General features: G+C 41.7%; 1 protein-coding gene across 3 annotated transcripts in view; it reads left to right on the top strand.

Annotated features, from left to right (window-relative positions):
• The first annotated feature begins 622 nt into the window (after positions 1-622).
• plekhg4b (pleckstrin homology domain containing, family G (with RhoGef domain) member 4B) overlaps positions 623-21,651 on the top strand; it is a 29,846-nt gene continuing 8,817 nt past the window's right edge. For all 3 annotated transcript variants that reach the window (XM_042489728.2, XM_042489729.2, XM_042489727.2), the window contains exons 1-14: positions 623-876; positions 6,796-6,993; positions 8,024-9,251; positions 13,456-13,659; positions 14,082-14,205; positions 15,669-15,762; positions 16,267-16,353; positions 16,956-17,072; positions 17,420-17,518; positions 17,757-17,899; positions 18,012-18,150; positions 18,961-19,083; positions 19,168-19,332; positions 19,997-20,868. In XM_042489728.2, the coding sequence (XP_042345662.2) occupies positions 808-876; positions 6,796-6,993; positions 8,024-9,251; positions 13,456-13,659; positions 14,082-14,205; positions 15,669-15,762; positions 16,267-16,353; positions 16,956-17,072; positions 17,420-17,518; positions 17,757-17,899; positions 18,012-18,150; positions 18,961-19,083; positions 19,168-19,332; positions 19,997-20,868 (3,662 nt within the window). In that variant the 5' untranslated portion in view covers positions 623-807. The remainder of the gene's footprint in view (positions 877-6,795; positions 6,994-8,023; positions 9,252-13,455; positions 13,660-14,081; positions 14,206-15,668; positions 15,763-16,266; positions 16,354-16,955; positions 17,073-17,419; positions 17,519-17,756; positions 17,900-18,011; positions 18,151-18,960; positions 19,084-19,167; positions 19,333-19,996; positions 20,869-21,651) is intronic.

Below are 21,651 nucleotides of genomic sequence, written 5' to 3'. Positions count from 1 at the left end.
ATCATCGTGGAATGTTAACCAATGATATAATTGAGTTTATTGTCCCATGTCTTTAAATCTGCCCTTTAAAGAGAAGCAGTTTCTAGAGTTGAAGATGTCATGTCTGTCTCATGTGACAAGAGGATGTCCCGCATATGTCGGTCAGGGCTTGTTCAAAGATTGTGTATTCCCCTGACAATATTTAAGAGGAACGCCATTGTAGTGAGTGACCTGAGCCACCAATCCTATGCTGATGTCTTCCTTTCTTTTTCCTTTTGAAAAGCAGCAGAATAAGCTGAAACCCTAGTCCATTTGTATTGTCAGGACAAAGAGAGACTATTGTGGCAGGAGGGGTGGAGGGGAGCTGGGGGTGGAGGTAGGGGTGCAAGAGGTCAGGGGGTTGGCAGAGAGGAGTTAGTCACCCCTGCTGGGTGGAGTGTTGGGGGTGGTGGAGGTGTGCAGGTTAGGCAGTGTGTGTTTTTTTCTCTCTCTGAATGATGAGCCTGAAGTTGCAGCAGTTTGCATTTATCCAGCTGGAAGAGGCTTCAGTAGCAGAGCTGCAGGGCGGGGGAGGTTTTGTTGAAGGGAGGGAGGGAGGGTGAGTGACGGGGAAGCCAGCGCGCTGCCTCTCTCACGCTTCGAGAGGAGTTTATTCTGCTCCAGCTGCCAACTCCACAGCACAGACAGAGAGCGTTAGGAGAGAAAAAGTCCTGTCGATATCACAGAAATGACTAACAGCACTTACAGAGTGGACTGCACACTGGATTTTAGCGCTTGGAGTTGATGACAATTATTTATTTATTGTTTGGTGTTTTGTCTGGTGCCTAAATGCTGTCACTGGGCAAAATGCACTCCAGAGCAAAGTCCCGGAGCTGTGAAAACTACCTGAGTATTAAGGTACGAGCTTTAAATGTGCCGTCATTACACTTTTGCTGAGACTTTTTGGAAGTTGCTGGGTTTGTTTGTGTGTTTTTACACGTTTTTCTGTATCGAGTGTAAACTTGGCTTCTTGGAAACTTTCAGTCAAGTGTGTGTGTGTGTGTGTGTGTGTGTGTGTGTGTGTGTGTGTGTGTGTGTGTGTGTGTGTGTGTGTGTGTGTGTGTGTGTGTGTGTGTGTGTGTGTGTGTGTGTGTGTGTTGTGCACATTCAGAGGATGGATGTTTTTAATGTCTCAGCTTGTAGATAGCAGATATTTTGACTTCTTGTTCTGTAGCCAAAACATAGCAGGTAGCTTTTTATTGATGTATAAAGTGAGAGAGAGGGGAGTCAGATGTTTTTACTCATCTAGCATTATATTATTGCTTGATGTAGTATTCATATCCTATTTTATGCCTCATTTTCTTTTTTTTTCAGAAAGACAACTCAGTACATCACAGTGTGTAGATGTTTGTTTTTTCAGCAAGTTTTTGTCTGCTGCTGTCTCAGATACTTGCCTGTTTGCAGGACTCTGTGTTCACGTTGAAGGGCATAGGGAGTGTAATTTGTCACTGATGGCTCCTCAACATGTTCTCCACCTGTCGTATGACAACCATAAACTGAATGTGGTGAATCTTGATGTTGATTTAAGACAAAGTGCAGTTTTAATGGGGAGCTAAACACAGAGCTCCTTAATATGCTTTTTAACAAGATAAATTTACTTCTTTAGGAGATACAGAAATCAGTGATTTTCAGCTGCGTACCTTCATCAGTAATGGTGGGCTTTTATCAGTACTCTAGATGTGATGAATGTACTACTTATCATTTCTGAGGTCAGTGAAATACACAAGTTTGTATCCTTTCTGATAAGTTAGTTTCCTGTATCATCCTCCCACTTGTTTTGGTATGCCCCAGTGCTATATTTACCCTGCAGAGGTATCAGCAGATTTTGTTGGTCTCCTTTGTCTCTCCTGTTGCTGCTCATCACGGCTCTGATTGGTTAAAGGAGCTCTATTCACTTTTTGTCTTCTTATTGTTTCCTTTATGTAAAGTCTTAATCAAGTGTGTGAATGTGTGCGTTTTGTTGTTTACAGTACAACAACTATCTATTGGGTCTGTCAGGCTGCTCAGGAACACTATCCTGTCAGTGGTGTTTACTTCCTGTAGGAAAGAGTCATTAGTTGACAACATAAATCAAGTCTTTCTGAAAACCAACGTGGGAAAAGTTTCATTTTGTCTCATTTAAAAATGAAAGTTTACAGCTGTCTCTTTGTCTCTTAGCTTGCATCTTTTGTTTTGTGTAATGTTTTTTGAAGATCCAGCTTGAAAAAATACGGAGGCCTTACAGTTTACAATGTATCACATAGACTGATGGTTAGCAGAAGTGTTTGTTTAAATTACGGTCAAGCCGTGGGAATAAATAAAGGAACTGATTAAGTAAGTAAATTAATAAAGTAGGGCTGCAACTAATGATGATATTCATTGCTGATTTAACTGGTAATTATTTTCTCGATTAGTTGGGTGGTGTTAAAAATGTGAGGAAACAGTGAAAAACTTTGATCAGATGACGTCCTCAAATATTTTGTTTTGTCTACGACCGAAAGGTAATCAGTTTACTGTCATAGAGATGTAAAGAAAACAGAAAATACTCACATTTAAGAAGCAAGAATCAAAGAAATTTTTTTTACCTTAAAAATTACTCAAACTGTTTATTCAATTATTAAATCAGTTGGCGATTAATTCAGTAGTAGACCACTAATCGATCAATGGCTGCAGAAATGATAAAAATAGTAACTTTTGCCGAAGTGGGAGGGCCAGTTTATCAACTCCAGACTTCCCCTATTGTTGATGTCGCTGTCACCTCACAGACCCAGCTGTGTTTGGCACACAATCAGTGTGGGCCTCTCGGGGTTAAAGTTTATCTGCTGAGATAACATTATAACATTTACTAAAGTGTCTTCTTACAGTGCTGTTCTAATATTATGCTGTTGTTGACTGAAGAGTGTGCTTTGTAGTGTTGGAGAGATTTAGTTTCTTTGTGTCTAGTATGTGTGTGTTTTTTCAAGTTCAGTTTTCCTTCGATATCAAGATATGGAACGAATCGAGAAGAATTTAATAATCCCATTAAATACAGTTTCATTAAGAAATATTTTGATTTAAGATATTTGGCATTATTATGCTACATATTACCTGTATTTGGAGTTATTAGTGAAATGGTCAGATCTTTTGTCTGACTTTATTTCCTGGCTCCTCTCCTCGCCCCTCCTACTCTCATAAGATAGGATTTCTATTGGTACAGATCAAAAGCCGAATCAAACTGCGGGCTCAATGGTAAGGTCTCACCAGGCTCTTTTGTTGGCGTCCTGGCACCTGGCAGCAGGGCAGGTCTGAGCAACCTGTGGTCTTTGTCATTCTGCTGCCTTTGAGGCTGCTAGCAGGTTGGTTAGTGAGCAGCCTGTATGGGGGCTCCAGGCTCTCCTGTTACACTCCCCTGGTGGCTTCATGCTCCACTGGAGGCCTGGTAGGCAGCGCCTTTTGTGTCCCTGACCCACTAAATGTGTCAGTGACCACCTCTCGCTCTCGCTCTCGCTCTCCGTAGGTCTCTCACTCTTTCTTTCTCTTTCTGATGCACCCCCTCTCATTTTTATCCCTCTAACTTTGATTCCTTTCTTCTTCCACTTCTGACACATGCTTTAAAAGGTGCTGTACTTTTACACAATATATTTATAATTTGCGTCTTACATTGCAATATTTACTTCCACCACAACTTGACATGAAAGAGAATTAAGAAGCTATGTTTTCCTGTTTCACTGAGAGACAAAAGCCTCATCGTTTAGCTCTCTCACCGTCTCCGTGCATCTTCTGAACAGCTGGTTTACTGACGCTGCAGACAAAAGTGTCCCACCTGGAGTTTAAAGCCATTAATTACCACCTCAGTCCTCCATCACACAGGCAGCTGCTTTTACAAAGACCTGGCATCAGAAATGGTGGGACTTCCCAATGTGTTCCTGTCCTGGCTGAGGGTCTGAGGCTAGACATACACAACCATACACACTGCATTCCTCTGTGGCTCAGAGCGGATGGGAAGCTCAGCTTTGGTGGCTAAGCTCAGTCGTTGTGCTGAGACATGCAGATATGTCTCCCACTAGCCAGGTGACACTTTTTGAAAAGCTTTACTTACTTCCTGACGATGGAAAGCTACACATGTTGTACTTTATATAAGACATTATCTAAAGAGTGATGATGTAATGTCTATTTGCCACTGCTTTGCATGTAAACATTGCAGCTATTGTTCCGATGAGTGCAGTTTTTGTGTCCATATTGTAGCGTTGGATTACATGGGCTGCCACTCCGGTGTAACAGGTTGAATTTATCATTGAACTCAAGTCTCTGGTATATTAAGCAGAGTTTGTACAAGGTGCTTGAGGTGTTTGAAAATCAGTAGTACTTAAAGTAAAAAGTACTTAAAAGTACTTAAATATAATTGAGGAAAATAATGACTTCTTTTCTAAAACATTTAAGATTTACATTTAACATTTAAGAAACTTTTTTTTTTTAACTTTTTTTGTCCATTGCCAGTTACATGCCTGAATTATTTAACCAGTTAATATTGAGTTAATTTTAGGCCTTGGTAGCATGTTTGCTCCTTTTACAAATCTGCACAATTCTTTTTCCTTAAAAATATAAAAGTGAGTGCTTGAAAAAGTACTTGAAAGTCCTTGAATTTGACCTGCCCCTGTCTGTGAGAACCCTGGTTGAGTAATCATTCTTCAAAACACCACCTCTGTCACTGCTTTTTTCTGCCTTGGGAACCTCAAGAGCAACTTGCTGGTGTGTTGTAGTGAGGGCTTTCCTCCCATTGTTAGCTTTCCTCCAATAAAGCACCGTGTTATTCTTCTCCTCCCGGGTGCAACAGTGACTAATGCCCAGAGACATTTTTGTCTCACTAAAAGCAGGCTGACTGCTAATGGAGGTGGGCGTTTTGTTTCAGGGCACCAAACACTGTACAGCACATACCACTTAGAGAGGCGGAGTGCACAATGAGCGCCTTGTAGTAGAGTCGTGGCATGTGTACGAATGCGCTGAACTGTACTCACTCTCCTCTAATTGATGGTGCTGAGCTGCTTAGATCAACAGGACAGATCCTACAAAGGGTGAAACATGGGCTGTCTGACAGGCTAAATTCACCGCAGCTCAGGCGATATCTTGATTTCTAGGCATTTTTTTTTACAAACTTTTTTGTCATGTAAATGCATTGGACAGTAGACATTCAAGTAAGAGTTAGGAGCTCAACCCCTGCGTTTTTCAGTGTGGTCCACAGTTGTCATAGTGTGGGACTTTCCCTGGCATTGCTGTCTATCTGTGTGGTTATCACTGGAGGCAGATGTCACTGTTGTGCTCCATTCGGGAAGGACAGATAGCCGAGGGGTGTTTGGCCTTGGCTCCAACTGCTGAGAGGAAGGTCATAACCTGAACCATGATCATAACTACAACATCAGGTCAACCTCATCTAGGTAGGCTGTAATCCCAAATGTCCCATCTTGTCCCAGACAAGTTGTAACTAAAGTTGTCGGACGTGTCATCTGTCCTGTTGGGGACAGGTGGTGGTGGTCCAGGTCATGCAGGGGACAGATAATATTCAGCGATGACATGGTTGTTATTACTGGGTAGCATTGCACCATCCAGCCGCAACTGGAGTCTAGTCTGTACTTTCCAGTTCTGCTGTTTGTGTCCGCTGACAGTGACGTCACTCCCACCAGGTGTTTCCCCTCTCGCTGATGGAAAGACCATCACGGCAACGTTTCCTGTCATGTTCGAACTTCCTGACTGTGTTGCTAAGTGGAATCATGCTCAGTAACTCACGTGCATATGCAACCGTGTGTTTATCTGGTTGAAGTCATGTACAGTAAGCACATGTTATTATATGGTCATAGTTTTGCAACGTTTGTTTGATATTTTTAACCGTGCTTGCAGCATGGCGTTGTCGATCAGTCGTCAGGTGATTGATCTACCATTTTGGTCCACACTGTAATATCTCAATAACTATTCAACGAATTTTCATGAAATTTTGAACAGACATTCATGGTTTCAAGCGAATGAGTCCTACTGACTTTTATGATCCCCTAACTTTTCCTCAAAGGATACCAGAAGTTTGACTTTTTTTTGTGAATTACAAATATTCAATGGATTGCCAAATTTTCATCAGCTTTGGCTGTACTTTTACTGCTAATTTGCAAATGTCAGCATGCTAACATGCCAAACAACAAGAGACAACATCAAATGTCTTTTTTTTAAAACATCAGTTTTCAATTGTGCTCTTAAAATAACATGATAATTATCCACTTTGTCAGCGTGCAGGTTGTGGTAACATTAGTCATAAAAGCAAGGGAAAAAATACTTTGCAAGATCCAATAGCTGTTACTTTCAGCTTTCAGATGATTTGTGAAGCTCGCCACCTTTGTAAATTTTGAAACTATTCCACATAGTTGACTTTTTCCACATCTTGCTAGCACATCTATAAGCATGTGACAGGCAGTCAAACTGTGTCAAAATCTCCTTACTGAGTCTAAATGTCCATATTTGAGAAGAACTATTCATAATTTGTGTTGGATTATTATTTCTTTATTTATTCGCTATTTGGGATTTTCTGGGATAATGGTATAGAGAAATGGAGCATATGAATACTTATTTGGTCATCGATTTCCATGGTAAGCTAATAAATGACTGGTAACTGAGGGATTGAAAGCCAAAAATGTTGGGAACCACTGGTATAGACTCCCATGTCCATTTTGGATATGTTCTAACGTTTTGCTGCATCTTGGGAAGAATGACCTGATTATAGATATCCAAACTAATCCAGCTCTTTCTTTTTCCCTTTCCCTTTCTTTTTCTTTCCCTCAGGACACTGAGTCTTTGGACAGCTGTATCCAGAGCACCTTGTCGGCCCTTTACCGCCCCTTCACTGCCACCGCTGCCACCGTCCTGTGGCAGCTCTTCAGTGTGGTGGAAAGGCAGTACAGAGGAGACGGCCTCCGCTGCCTCATTGACTTCTTGCTTCCCGCTAAGAGGATCCTGCAGGTCATCCAACAAGAAACCTGCGTGAGTTGTTGATAGATATGGCACCTGAGGTTTAATCAGTTTAACCTTCCTTGATTTATTTCAGATTTAATTTTGAGTTACAATATAGTCAGTCTCACCTGGTACCGACCTCAGTGATTTCCTGTTTTGCCTTCAATCTGAAAATGGAAATAAAAGGAGGACAAAGGGGCAGTGAGGGTAAAACAATGAAAAAGAAACCTAAAGCCATGCTAAAACATGTGTCAGGACATGTCCTTTCCCGAGGACTTCAAACATAGAATAATAAACATCTTGAAAGATAAGCAACTGGAGTGATAAGACAAAATGTTTGTGTGACAAAAGAATGTGAGAACAGTGCTGCTGAGTGGGAAAGGGGAGCATCAGACTGAGACAGAGTTGATTATTGTCCTGAACACAAGCTGAAAAGCAGCCATCTTTCTCTGAATAGACAGACAGAGGGAAACTGTGGTCTGTTTGAGAGGCTGCCATGGACTCTTGGGCCCAAAGTGAAATTCAATATTCGCTCTCTCAAGCTTTGATTGCTGTGTGTTAGGGCTCTACAACCAAAGCACTGAAACTTTATTCCTCTGCATTCATCTCTGCGGTGATTACACTGTGACGATAGCTGTAGAGCAATAGTTTCACCTAAGCCTAGCCCCTGAGAACAGCTTGCCGTGCATAAGAGTCTTTGTTTTGCAGGCAATATGAGAGGCTTCAGAGGAAGATCACATCCTCAGTCATATGAAAAACGCCAACCCTAAAGCAGTGTCTTTTCTCTTAGGGTATGGTTTTGATTCTGCCGTAGTGAAGATTTGTGTTGTGGTTGCTGCGAAACCAGGCCTGATCAGACAGGTTTTCCTTGTTGGATGAGTGATCGCTGTTAGTGATTCATCCAGTACGTCCCATGCAAACATCTCGCCACTCCATTAAAGTTAAACATGTGTTTGAACACATCTTAGCAGATGTCAGTCGTACCGCAGCCGAGTTGTGACACACCGATGATAATCCGTTACGGGAGTGGGTATTGACTGATTTCTCTGTTTTCTCTCAGGTGAGGTTCAGAGGATTGCTCTTCTATCATGAGGGGTGGCCTCTCTGCATCCACGAGAAAGTTGTCCTGCAGCTCGCCCCTCTGCACAAAGTGCGACTAAAGCAAGGAGACTTCTACCTACAGATTGTTCCTTTAGGACGTAAGACTGCCAAGCTCGTGATAAAATGTCTGACGGCCAGCGGGCAGGCCATTACAGAAGTCCCCATTGCAGAGAGCATGTATGGTAGCGTCTTCACAGCTGAGTTCCTGCAGAATGTAACGCGTGATCGAAATCTGCACCCGCTACAGAACTGTCTGCTCACCACTGGTACGACTGTGTACAGGACGCCGTGGAAGAACGTGGTCAACCCACTGTTTGTCAGTAGCACGGCGGACGCCATCATGCAAGCGCGCTGCAGTAGAGGTGGCTTCCGTGGCCATCTCAGCACCTGCAGCACCAGCGGATCCACGGGGACTCTTGACAGCCACCGCAGCTCCAGAGAGTCCCTGCACTCTCAGGGAGCTGACTCCATCTTCTCTGAGCCCACTTCTCCAAACAGAAACCACGCGGACCCCAGCAGTGAAAACCACAGCGTACTGGACTCTTCTACACCCGTCATTAAAATTGAAACCCCCCCTGAAGAGTGTGGGACAGGGAGTGAGGATAATGGTGGGAGGGGAGGAGGGCCAGGGTCCAAGATGCTCTCTTTTAGTACGGACCTCAGTAACCCAGGCCCTCGACGCCGCCTCCCAAGGGACTCTGTAGCATTCGAGAGCAGGAGACTTTTCAGGAAATCTTACATGGAGGCCCTGCAGAACCCCATGAGCCTCGGGTCCAGCTCTGAATCCATCCTGGAGGAAAGCCCAGATCCCAGCGCGGCCCTGAGAGAGAGCACAGTGACGCCAGGCAGCAGCCCCGACACCCGCACCTCCTCCAGAGAACACTTATCTCGGAGGCTGGGTGGTCGGAGCTGGCTCAGCGGGGACGACTCCAGGCCCAGCACACCTTTACTTTACTTACAGAGGGGGTTGAGGAGCGCAGAGAGACGAGCAGAAAGACGTTCAAAGTCGCTGGAGAGGACTAACAAGGCAGGCCAGGTTAAAGGCCACCGGGAACGATCCTCCTCTGGAGGCTCAGCTAGCAATTCGCCCAAAAAGCTGATGAATGGCTACACTCTTCGTTTTGGGAAGCTGGATGTTGAGGCGGCTTTTCCTGGTTCTGAGAGGAGAAGCAACAAAGAGGAGTCAGGTATGTGATGTTGCATTGACGTTTAACCCCTTGCGACAGATATCACATTTAAAGGGACACTTTTCAGTCAGGTCTGTGTCACTGCGGTGTGGCCACGTGTACAGATGAGCAGCGTTAAGGCGCCCACATTTATCTGGCGGATATTCGCTGGTGGACAGGAATTTTCATCTTTCTCTTCACTTCTCATGCAGATAATCATCTAATTGACATTTGTATATTAATACGGGATTATAAAGTGATGAAATAGACAGCTTTGCCGTTTACTGAATCATTATCAGTCCTCTTGATGAGGGTGGCTTCAGCTACAGGTGCAAATTTGTTTTCTGTCTCCATCTTTGGCAAACATGACTGTTGGTGTTTGAGTAGACGACACAAGGTAACCCGAATAACAAATGTTTTGCTGCTGCATCTCAAGGGCTCGTTTTTGTCATAAGCTTTGAAGAGACTATGTTTTTCATTTGGAGAAAGTAACTTTCTTGTTCCCATTGTAATGTCAATGTGCAAACTGCAGCAGCCTCAGGTAGCTGGTTGGAAGGAGATGCGTTTCTGTGAGGTAAAATATAGCGTAAAAAAAGATTTACTGAAGATTAATTAATTTTTTTATTTTGTCATTTATAATAATTATAATAACGATGATAATAATAACTTTATTTATATAGCACCATTAAAAATAGAGTTTATGAAGTGCTTTGACAAACAAAGCAAAGCAGAAATGAAATACATAGACTGCAATACAACAGAAAGCCAAACAGCTTTTTTGAACACAAACAAGAAGAAACAAGGGTAAAGTCAGCAAGGTGCAGGATGCATATTGTTGATATAAAATAATACAAATAGACCAAAAACAACAACAGAAACAAACAATAAAAGCAATCACACCATAAATTTAAGGATATAAAGTAGATAACACATAAATTAAAAAGATAAAATAAGTAAGAAGAAATAAAAGAAAGTGAAAGAAAAGACCCCAAATGCAAGAGGAGTACTTGATTACTCTAAGCAAATAATCTAAACACCATCTGTGTAGGAATAATTCTGTCTCAAGCTTTTTGATCCACACAAACAGTTGATCACTGATTACCACAGCGGTTTCCACTGTATTAATGCGCTCATTCACAGAACCTCAGGCTTCATTAGTATTGACAAGTTTGTTATTTTGGTGGTTAGATCATAATGACGGTCTGTGACTCATCATTTCTCGCTTATCAAATAGTACAACCTGAGGCTGTGAAAACCAAGCTTCCATCTCAATAACTAGATGATGGTTGTTTCTGTAGTCACGCCCTGCAGCAGGAGTGATTACAACAGTTCATCAGGTGGCTGCAGTTGGAGTCTGAGTTGAGACATAACTGTGAAGCATTAACGTCGTCATCAGTGGTGACAGATTGCTTTTCAAAATCCACCATGTGTATGCTTTGGCACGTTCAGGGCACAGGTATCGGCCCTACCCTGGAAACAGAACTTTACTCACAGCCCTGTGTTTTCTTTACCACTGTCAGACTGTTGTTTTTTTGTGTTGGTTCATACAGAGTAGTTTAGGAAAGTGGCGATGTGAGAGTACCGACTAGGGAATCATGCTGTTTTTAGAAAACACAGATTCTTCCGTGAATTGAAATGCGAGGGGAAAACCGAGTTTATTTAAATCTCTGAATCCTAATCTTGAACGCCGCGCCAGAGCTACAGCTGTTTGGACTGATTTTTTTAAAATAGGTGATTATGATTTAAATGTGTTAAATACACACCATGCAGCATAAATACAGTGGTTAAATAACATCATTACGTTCTTGAGATTACCTCAGAGGGGATTGTGTTTCAGCTGCTGCAAAGCAGGTTTCCCACAATGACATTTCAAAGGCAACAAAGGATCCTGTAAACCCTGTAAACTAACCACAGGGACCCCGGCATCCCACAATGAGATGACCCTACAGTGTTATTGGGGCTGGGGGCTGCACTGATCCCAGATGGGTTGCCTCATTTACAAAAGTTTCCTTTGTGAATCAATCAGCCACTGGGGATCCACCAAAAAAGCCTTTCAAACTGTGCCTGTGTCTTTGGAGAGTTCATTCAGTCCAGAAACACAAGACCTAACTCGCTCTGACTCACACCACTCTGAAAAAATACTCCAGCAGGATTAAATTACTCATGATATCAGCCAGCAAACTCTGGAATATCAAAACTCATCCTGCGTGATTTATGTGATCAGTAACTCAAAGCTCCAGCAACCACTGCAGATTTCGTCTCTTTGACGGCTTACAAATGTGTCCCGCAGACTACACAAAAAGACAGACTTTCACACAGGACAATACTCAGGAGGCTTTACTCTACATTTGTCACTTCCTCTGAAAACAAAGCAATTTAGGAAACATGCAGCAAACAGAAGCCTGGCCACACAGTCACACAGGAAATGCACTGACTGTTTGAAGACAATAGAGGCTGAGCTGGGAGGGTTTACTGTCACAGGACAGAGTGGGACAATACAAGAGGCCTCAGACTGTTTAAAAAGACAACACACAACAGGTGTCCACCAGATACAGATCTAAAATAACACATCTATGGCAGCCTATAAAGGTTTGAGGTTTATTTTAGTGCTTGGATGATATTTTGATAGATGCTGTTCTGTGTCAGTGCCGTCCTCTCTTTTGTCTCACAGTAGCAGAGTGGCTAAGGGATGGACATGCCTGTTCGCAAGTCCACCATTTTGGTTTAGACTGAATGTCTCATCAACGGTTGGATGGATTACCATGACCTAGAGCAGCGTTAAGGTGTTAGAGAATGAATGACAATATTTTTTTCAGGGATACATGGTTGTTGTTGTTTTTTAAATATTTTTTAGGGATTTTATTGCCTTGATTTGATAGGACAGACGTAGTGTGAAAAGGGGAAAGAGAGAGTGGAGGACACGCAGCAAAGGCCCGAGGCCAGACACAAACCAGTGGCCGCTGCGCCAGGGACACAGCTTCGGTACATGGGGCCCCTGCTCTGCCACCTAAGCCACCGGGTACCCCATTGTTGTTGTTTTTTAGATGTTTTTTAGGATAGATGTCATTTGAATGTTTGTGAGAAAAAATAAGCTTTGCTGGAGTTAGTATGCTCTATAATAATTTGTCCATGATAATAACCTTCTTTGTGCCGACCCAAGCTGCGAGTATTTGCTGTTGGTCAATGCCGAAGCTCCAGAGTACCAGGAAATGGTGTTCCAGACAGTCTTAGTTTAGCGTGGAGCCTGACTACATTTATGTTTGTTCGGTGAAACTGTCTTTTTCTTTCTTTGTAATGGGGCTACAACTGTTTATTTGTATCGAATAATCTGCCAACTATTTACAGTCATCTTTATCAATTAATCATTTTGTCTAAAAGATTCATTTTAGAAAATAGTGAGAAATGCAAATGACCATTTCCCAGAGTTCAAAGTGACACAGTTATTCCTGTCTTGCTTTGTCAGACCAGCAGCCTCAAACCCAAAATTGTGGAGTTTGACAATCAATTGTTTTCTTGCTTATAAATGTTCTGTCAATCAGCCAATGGGTTAATTAAATAATTGTTGCAGCTCTGCTGTATACTCTGCATACTGTGTGCTATCCATTTTGACATTTATTTATTTCACTTACATAAACACAACTGACATGAAATAAGTATAAAGTGTTTGTAAAGACAGAAATCTGTAATGGCTTATAAAACAACACACCCAAAGGAAATACAAGAGGTAAAATGTAAACATACAAAATCACCAGTATATTTTAAATATGAGTGTTCAAAAATGTCCCATTAGAAGTGTAGAAATGTAGTTACAGTACTTAATCAAGGCACAGTGGAGTATTGAGTCGGGTGTACAGAGATACTGTGTTTCGCTGCCTCAGGATGAAGTCCATAAATCGTGGTACCGTTTGGGAATGTCAGGAGCAGCATTCCTATAAACAGAGCCTGGAGCTATGGAAGGCTGAAGATATGAGTCTAATAACGCCGTGAGTTACCCGTGAGTCAGGCTGACTAAACACCTGGTCTCCGTGATGACTCAGTGTGAACTCACTACTAGAGCACACCTTTCTCACCACTAACAAACACTTGTTTCGTGAGGTGTTACCGTTTGCACTGAGGTGAAAGGAAGCTTCTCATTTCGATTGATTGCACTGCAGTTTTGTTCAATTGTGGCTCAGTAAGCATCACTTAGACAACATTTGCCTCCTATTTATAATTATTTGTACAGGACAGCGTGATGACATCATCAGCAGTGAGAGCAGGCGGCACAGGAGCAGTGGAGAAGAGTCACACAGTCCTAAGGCCGCCAATGGGTCGGCCATCAGGCCGGCTTCAGCACCACGCTCTTCCTGTGGGAGTATCTCAGCGCTCCCCAAACTGGTGTCAGAGGTCAATCAAGAACTGATCACATCGGGGGCTGTGATCATGCCGGGTAGGGGACAACACAGCTGATCATTTATTCACTTTATTATGAAAAAACAAAAATGACATTTCTCATTAACTTGTAAAATGTATTTTAAATCATGATATAATACATGGCAACAGGCCTTAACAGAGGAGACATACAGTTATCCTCAAATGATGTCATGATCCATTGTGTGAATTTTGAGTTTTTTCAACAGTAGTTGTTAATTTCTGGATAATATTGTACTGTGTTTGTTGTGAGGCAAAGGCTGATTCTAGAAACTGTCAAGTACTTTTTGCTCTAATTAGTATTATTGTCTGATCCCACATAGAGGATAACATTGACCTGATAATACTGAGCTGCTTACAGATTTGACCTTCCTGACAGTGAAACTGATAGTGACATGTGAGCGGTAAGTGTTGACCCCCTGCTGGTGTTCTCTCTTCCAGGAAACAGAGACCGCAGTGGGAGGGCAGTGCTGCAGGTGTGCACGAGAGCTCAGGTGTGGGCTGGTGAGAGTTGCACGGTCAGTGACCTCACCTGTTTATTGGGCTACTACCGCTCCACGCTGCGGTAAGTCAAGCACACGCAGGGTTTATTTTGTCTGTGTTTAGAATAACTTCAGTAGCTTTTACAGCTGCCTGTTACCCCTGAGGTGAACATGACTACTAACCCATGCAGATTTTATTGATATTTTTTTCAATATTTCCAGTCTGCAGCTGTTATTTAGAGCTTATTGATGAATAAAAGGTGTTTTAAATAGGGCATTGTCAGTAAACTTAAAACGAAAAAATGAAGAAAATGACAGTTATCAGTCTTGCAGCATCTGTCTAGTTGGCATATATTCATGTTATTATATATATCCATTCTCGATTATACACTACAGTTTTTTTTTGTAAAGCCTCCACATATTTGCCATAGTTGTACAAAAATAAAAATGAATGTCTTACATCCATCCATCTCTTTAATTGGAATTATTGGATTTAAATATGCCCCCACGTTCATATACAAATGTCTTAATGTGGAAATAGACAAGTTACTTGCCCTGACTTATAATTATGGAGTAAATGCTGATTACACACTGTAACGGCCGTAGAATAATGACACCATAGGCATAACTTATTGTTCCATATAAGCCGCTCTTTCACTGTGCACTTCTGTCTGCTACCAGGCTACGATCTCCCGGGAATAAAAAGGCTCAATTCACGGCGAAAAGGACGTACATCAACCCTCTCAGCTGGTCATCAGCGTTGTTAGACACTAATATTTGGTTGAATTTAGGTTGTGACGTTGCATGACCTAAATTCAGTGTCAAGACAAAGTCTAACGCCAACGGCAACTTGTCTTTGATTAGAGCACTGATGACAAATGACGTTGGTATTTTGTTTGTTTTAAGTTCGGAAGTAACCAAAATTCAGGTTCTTCCAAATGTCTCATGCCCACATCATCTCAACATAGAATAACATTTCACATGCAAAACATCATAATTTTAACATCCACATATCAGGAAATTTGGATTTTATTAGACATTTTAAATATCGTCAACCCGATTTTCATTTCAGCCAAAATTTAATATCTGTCTTTTTGACGTCATATTGGCGTCCGGTGCTATCTGGTATTGTACAGTCAAAACGGGAAAAAGGAGTTCTTTTTTTCCATGGTAGCTAATGGTACCTATCCCCCATCATCACAGTATCAGTCAGGATCAGTGTAAGTTCTTAGTTGTTACTAGCTCCAGCAGCGAAAATGGCGGACGGTGGAACAAAGGAAGTAACTGTGGAAACTGCGGTTGTTGCTCGGCTCTGAGGAAAATAGAAAGTGATCTGGTTATCTTTGCAACAGCAACGCCAACAATAATACCATTTGGAATGCAGGGGGGGGGGTAAAAAGTTGTCTGTTTCCACATTAAAAAAATCATGTGCGTTCAGGTTTTTCTCGTTTATTAGACATCAAACTCTTAGCTGTCAAAATATGCCGCTAAATGCAGTCAGGTGTTTGACAAAGACGACACACTAACTGTAATGCTTTGGTTTCAGGAAAGAAAGGCGTGATCAAGGCCTAACTGTTGTAATAGACAGCAGGAGGCATCAGCCTGTTCCAGCTCTGTTGTCATCTCTGTCTGAACTGCAGGTGAGCCCGCAGTGGAAAATATGTAATTACCCTCCAACACACACACGCCCAAAGAGTTTACAGGCCTGGTTAAATCTCTGTTGTCCTTTGAGCTTTAAAGCTCCCCTTTGTCTCAGAGTTATGACACTATGTCACTCCTTCCACATTTGTTATTGTTGTACCTCAGTCTCTGACACAGTATGTTTTTTTTAAAGAGGCACACCTTTAAATTTGTAGTGACTGCAGTTCCAAGACATTTTTCTGAAAAAAGGCCGGCCTCAGGGCTCTTGTGGAGGAGCCTGTGCTCACTTGTCTGTTTTTAACCGCACGCTGGGAGCAGGCCGGCTGCAGCCGACTTACAAGAGACATATCATCATGTTATGATGATGAGTTTTCTTACTGATGTCAGAATAATCATTCTGTAAACCGCAGCACATGCATTAAATTTAAATACACATTTTACATTGTTAAACTATAAAAAAAAATGCACATCTTTTTAAGTAACTGCTTGTTTGTTTTTCTCAGGCATTAGCACCAAATGCACTTTACACTGTTCTCTTTCTGGTGGACAAGGAGGCAGCAGCCAAACCTGAGAGAGACATTGATGTACAGGTAAATAAAGACTAATATTGTCCAATGGATGAGAGGTGTTTTAATGCATTTGTTCCAAAAGACTATATTTAGGAAAAAGGAAACAGACATACTTCCTCAAAATGCATTGAAGCCTATTGAAAGTAATAGAGAGTGGCTCCTCAAATAAAAGTTTTAATAGTATTTCGATGCGACTTTTCTTTATATGTAATAGGAGCCCCACATGTGTGTACTGAAAAGTATAAAAATCCTGACTTTTTTATTGCTATTTCAAGGGATTTTTTACAACTTTTGACAAAACAGTAGAGCCCAAATGCTAAATATAGGATTTAGCCAAACATTTTTACTGATTGTGAGAATTTCTTCTGATTTGTGCATAGATTAGCCCAGAAATACAAATTTTCAGTTGTGGGCACAAATGGGTATAATATAGTGATGCATTTATGTTGTTAAATGCTACATATACTACACATATATGTAGATTTGAGAAGGGGCTTGCAAGCATTCAGATATGATATTTGTTACTGGATTGAGATGAATTTGATGATGATTTGATGAATTCCCATGTAATATCATCGCTGTCACACGACACAAATGATCAGTGCGTCTTTTTCTTGCCACAGACTGAAACGCTGTCATCTCTGAAAGCCCTGCTGAAGCACATTGACCAAACCCAGCTCACACGAGACCTGGAGGGCACCTTCTACTACGACCACAACCACTGGATCCACTTCAGACAGGTGGGTGTGACGGAGGTGGCTAGGCATTGTAAACATATTTGTAAACTTACTTAAGAGCTTAGGGAGGGTGGGGATACCTTACGAAAAACTGTTTCTTCAGTCAGTCAAAAAAAGCCCATTGTATTTCTTGTTGTTTTGCCAAAGTCATTTAGCAAGAAATTGCTCCTCTGGGCCAGTTGAAACACGGTGTGCTGGAGACGTGTAAATAACACTTTCTTGAATCAACCTCTTGCATCCCACACAGAGATGGAGCCTTTTTTTCTCCAGAACTGCCCCCAGATTGTTTTGATGTTTTTTACTCTGCTAGTCCTAACAATCTTCTTCTATCTCTTTTTGCAATCTTACAGAAAATCGACCCGTTTGCCAGCAGCTGTAGCGCAGCCATCTCCTCCCTCCAGGAGTCCATCAGCACACTGAGCAACAGCGGCAACCTGCAGACCTCTCAGGTCAGACCCACCCCCTGCGGGCAGTCTGGCCCTCTGATTTATGTGTCTCCACTGACACACAATAGCTCTCTGCTGGCCTCGTTCCTCCTAACTGTTGTAAACAGTTCAGGAGTTTGTGTTATAGTTGCCTTCCATGATCTTTTAGCTTGTTGAGGTCAATAACACAATTTTAAACTGAAGTATTTTAGTTAACTTGTGATTATGTATATTTATTTGTCATTGTGCACGTTTATTCTAGGAGGTGTCTGAGGTGATGGAACAACAGAGGCATCTCATGAAGTGTGTACTCGATGACACCCGTCTAAACAGACTGCGTCTGGAAGGAGGGACTGTCCTCGCCCGCATCAGGAAGGAAGAGGCCTGTGAGAATGAAAACTACAGGTACTGCAGGAGGAACTTTTCATCCACGAGTCAATATGAATAAAAACCTGTAGTGAAAAGTAAAATAAACTTTTCATGACCTGTTTTGTCTGTTTTCTTTGTTCATTTTTAGAGATGCTGTAGACATGTTGAATGCACTGTACAACCAAGTAGATGAAGAAGTTCATAAGCTTGTGATCCTCTCCAACAAGTCTCAGAAACAGCTGGAGAGCCTGCTGGAGGTGCGCAAGTTCGAGGAGCAAACACAACAGGTGAGCTTAAAGAAGTATTTCACAATTGGAAAGATGGTCTTTTCACAAAAGTGGGCTGTTCATGCAGTGGGAAGACACAAATACAAGTTGGTGCTAGAAGAACATCCGTTTTAGAGGTAGAGAACCTACAACTACCAGAATGCATAGTGCCACACCGAACCACGTAACACTCCCACTTGTAGGTGACCAAAGCTGGTTTCAGCTCATCCAAAAACAATTTGTCAGCAGGCTCGTAACAAACTATCTTGTATTACAGTTAAACAAGCAAAAATATATTTCTGAAAACCTTTTAGGAAAGAAATATCCGAATCAGAATCAGAATCTGGTTTTATTGCCAAGTACAGTGAATTTAAATAGAATAGAACATTAGATAAAAAAAATATAGAAGCAATTTAAATTTATAAAATGACAAAAGCGAATCTAGAGACAAATATGACATTACAGTAACAGCATCTTGGTTCATATTTGATTAGCACTGCCTAGTTTTATAGTTTGTTTGAAATTTTGTTTGTTTGAAAGAGAGAGAAAGGGGCAGATTTGATCCGCTTTTATACTCTTTAAATCCATAGTGGCAGCAAGACAAAAATGTGAAAGCACAATTTGAAGTTTGAGGAATAGCCCCATGGCTGACAAATGAGCAGGGATATCTGTCAGTCATATCTACTTTTTTATGACAAAACTGGCTTAAAGTGTCCCTTTGAACATCAAATATTTCACTCGACATCATCATCTGTACTGCTGATTTTCTGCTGCTTTTCTTCTCTCCGTCAAAAATGGGATAATCAATGAACAATCGCCTCCTCTTTCCAGATCAAACTGTGGTTCAGTGTAGAGGGAGAGAAGCAGCTCACACCCTGGGAGTCACTCACTCTGTCTGTGGCCAAACTAAAGGAGATGAGAGGGAGCTTGGACCAGTTTCTGGAGGAATCAGTGGTAAATATGCCCGTGATTCATTTTATTTTATTTTTTATGGACCAATCAGCGCTAAATTGATTAGTTTTGTCTTCATCCTATCAGCACCAGCAGAGGCATGGCCTGCAGCTGGTGAAAGAGTCTCCGGAGTCCCTTCCAGGTTCTGTCCTCATGGACTTCAAGCAACATCTGGGCTCTATCTTAAGCAGAGTGGAGAGGAGGAAGACTCAGCTGGACATCCTGAACAACCTGTATGAATTTTATGACTCAGTAAGTATTTGAAATTACGCACATATCCTGTCAAATATGTAATGTCACATTTTACATGAGCATTTTCGGGTTAAATTGAAATACTTTAAGGTCCAGGGAATATATTGGCAGAAATTTAATATAATATAATAATTATGTTTTCTTTATTATATAATCATCTGAAAATAAGAATCATTGTGTTTTTGTTTAGAATGAGCGTTTATATAAACATAGGGAGCAGGTGGAGTCTGCCATGTTGCCCTGCTATATTTTTGCAGTAGCCCAGAACAGACAAACAAAAGAGGGCCATTTACATTTTTGCGCTGGCTACTGTATTAACCAACCCCTCTGTGGTGAACAGTGTTGGGAAAATATTTAAATATTTAAATACGTTTTCTAGAGAAGAGACCTGTGTGAATAATTCAGCTCCTGGTGAAAAGGAAGTTCACGCTTGGTACCTGGCAGAAGTTTAGGTTTGTTGCAGCCTGCAATCTTCATGCCTAGATGTTACTTTATCCTACACACTGCTCATTTAAAATCAGTGTGTGACAGTATCACAACACTAACATAGTACCTACAGGACTCCTTTACAACTGAATCATATTCAAGAGGGATTTCTTTTTGTAAGAATTAACCACACTGTCTAACTCTGATCTAAAGATGAATCACTGTTTCAAATCTTTAGGCGAACCGGTGGATGGAGCACTGCCAGGATTATTTCTGTCAGCTGAATCTTGACACTGCTGATCCTGCACTTCCTCCCTCTGTGGTGAAGAACCTTCAGGATTACTACACTGAAGCAGCCAAGTTCTCTGTGGAAAACTTTGGCACCCTCAACGACATGGTGCTCTCCCTGGAGAGTCCTCAGCAGCTGCAGCAGTGGAACACAGTGTGGCACAAATGTCAGCAGACCAAACAGCAGCTGGAAGAGACTTTGGCCCAAGCCATGACAGCAGCTCCAGACTCCTCGGCTGTCGACTCAGCGGCTTCTTTAAAGACTGTGGAAAGCCAGACTGCCACAACAGAGCAGCATGGAGTGAATTCATGCGTGCTTTTACCTTCAGTGATTACACCACTAACTTTTGAGGAGAACAAGCCTCACTCAGCTGGACCTTTCTCCAAGAGCCCAACCAGTTCAATCTCCTCCTCCACACACTTCACTTTCCCCCCTGAATGTGACAGCAAACTGAGGCAGAGTCCGTCCATGTTTGAGGACACGGACAGCGACTGCACCATCGACTCGACCATATCCTGCCACTCAGAGCCCGTCTACTCCGGGGCCGCACGTCTCCGCAAGCAGCCAATGAAGAAGATCATGAAGAAGACCATGAGCTATGAGTTGACCCAGAGGGACAGCGGCCACTTGGACATTAGCCACATTCACGGCTACACCGGTGTGTACATCAAGGGCTTGGAGGTGGCCAATAACGTGTCTGCGGAGAAGAAACTGCAGAGACCTGATGTGATGAGCCCGGCGTTAGGACGCAGCCGCAGCATGTCTACGCCCTCCAGGACCCACAACAGACGCAGCGACGGAGATGGAAAGAAACAGAGCAGGTGAGGAAATGATCCACTGATACTAAACATAAACTGGGACATTACTTTATATGTATGTTACATAAAAATGTTTATATATGTACAGTGCATGGACAAAATAACAGAAACACCAGTATTAAAAAAACCTAAATTAATGAAAGAAGCCTCAGTCTTTTTCAGCTGTTGTACAAACTCTTGATTTATATTTTAAGTCTTTGGAAAGGTGCTTCTAAGGTTTAAGTTACAGTCAGTGTCCCATTCTTTTGCTGTTTCTGGTATTTTGTCTACCTTGAATTCTGATACGTAAAAAAAGTAGTCATGTAACAAAATAGTATAACGAAATAAAGCAGAGAAAATCTGCAAATCCTTATCTGAGATGCTGGAATGAGCAATTATTTTGTATTTTTGCTTTAAAAATAGTGTAAAAAGATTAATTGACCAAAGACAATGCTGTTGTAATGATCAGGTACATTTCTTAAAGAGTTATTTTCCTAAAGAATTTTGTTTTTGAAAATTTGTAGTTAGCTTTTATTTAGTAACCTGTTTCACAGGATAATGTTCAATTATGTATGTGATGAATGTTTTCAGACGGCTCTTACAACACACAAAAAGTTTTTCAGACTATTTATAGATTAAATTGTGCTAAATTCTGACTTTGTTCTGAGTGTTTTCTTACTTTTAAACCAGTCAACTACCTTAAAGTATTCTTTCCCTTGGCTTCTGTTGAAACATCAGGGAAATTAGTCTTTGGGAACTTCCCTAATATAAATCAATGTACTAATGCACTGAAAATGTTATGAATAC

The sequence above is a fragment of the Plectropomus leopardus genome, chromosome 11 (assembly GCF_026936395.1).
Source record: "Plectropomus leopardus strain MGB_pleo_1.0 chromosome 11, ASM2693639v1, whole genome shotgun sequence".
NCBI lineage: Eukaryota > Metazoa > Chordata > Actinopteri > Perciformes > Serranidae > Plectropomus > Plectropomus leopardus.
This window is presented reverse-complemented; position numbering and strand designations above follow the sequence as displayed.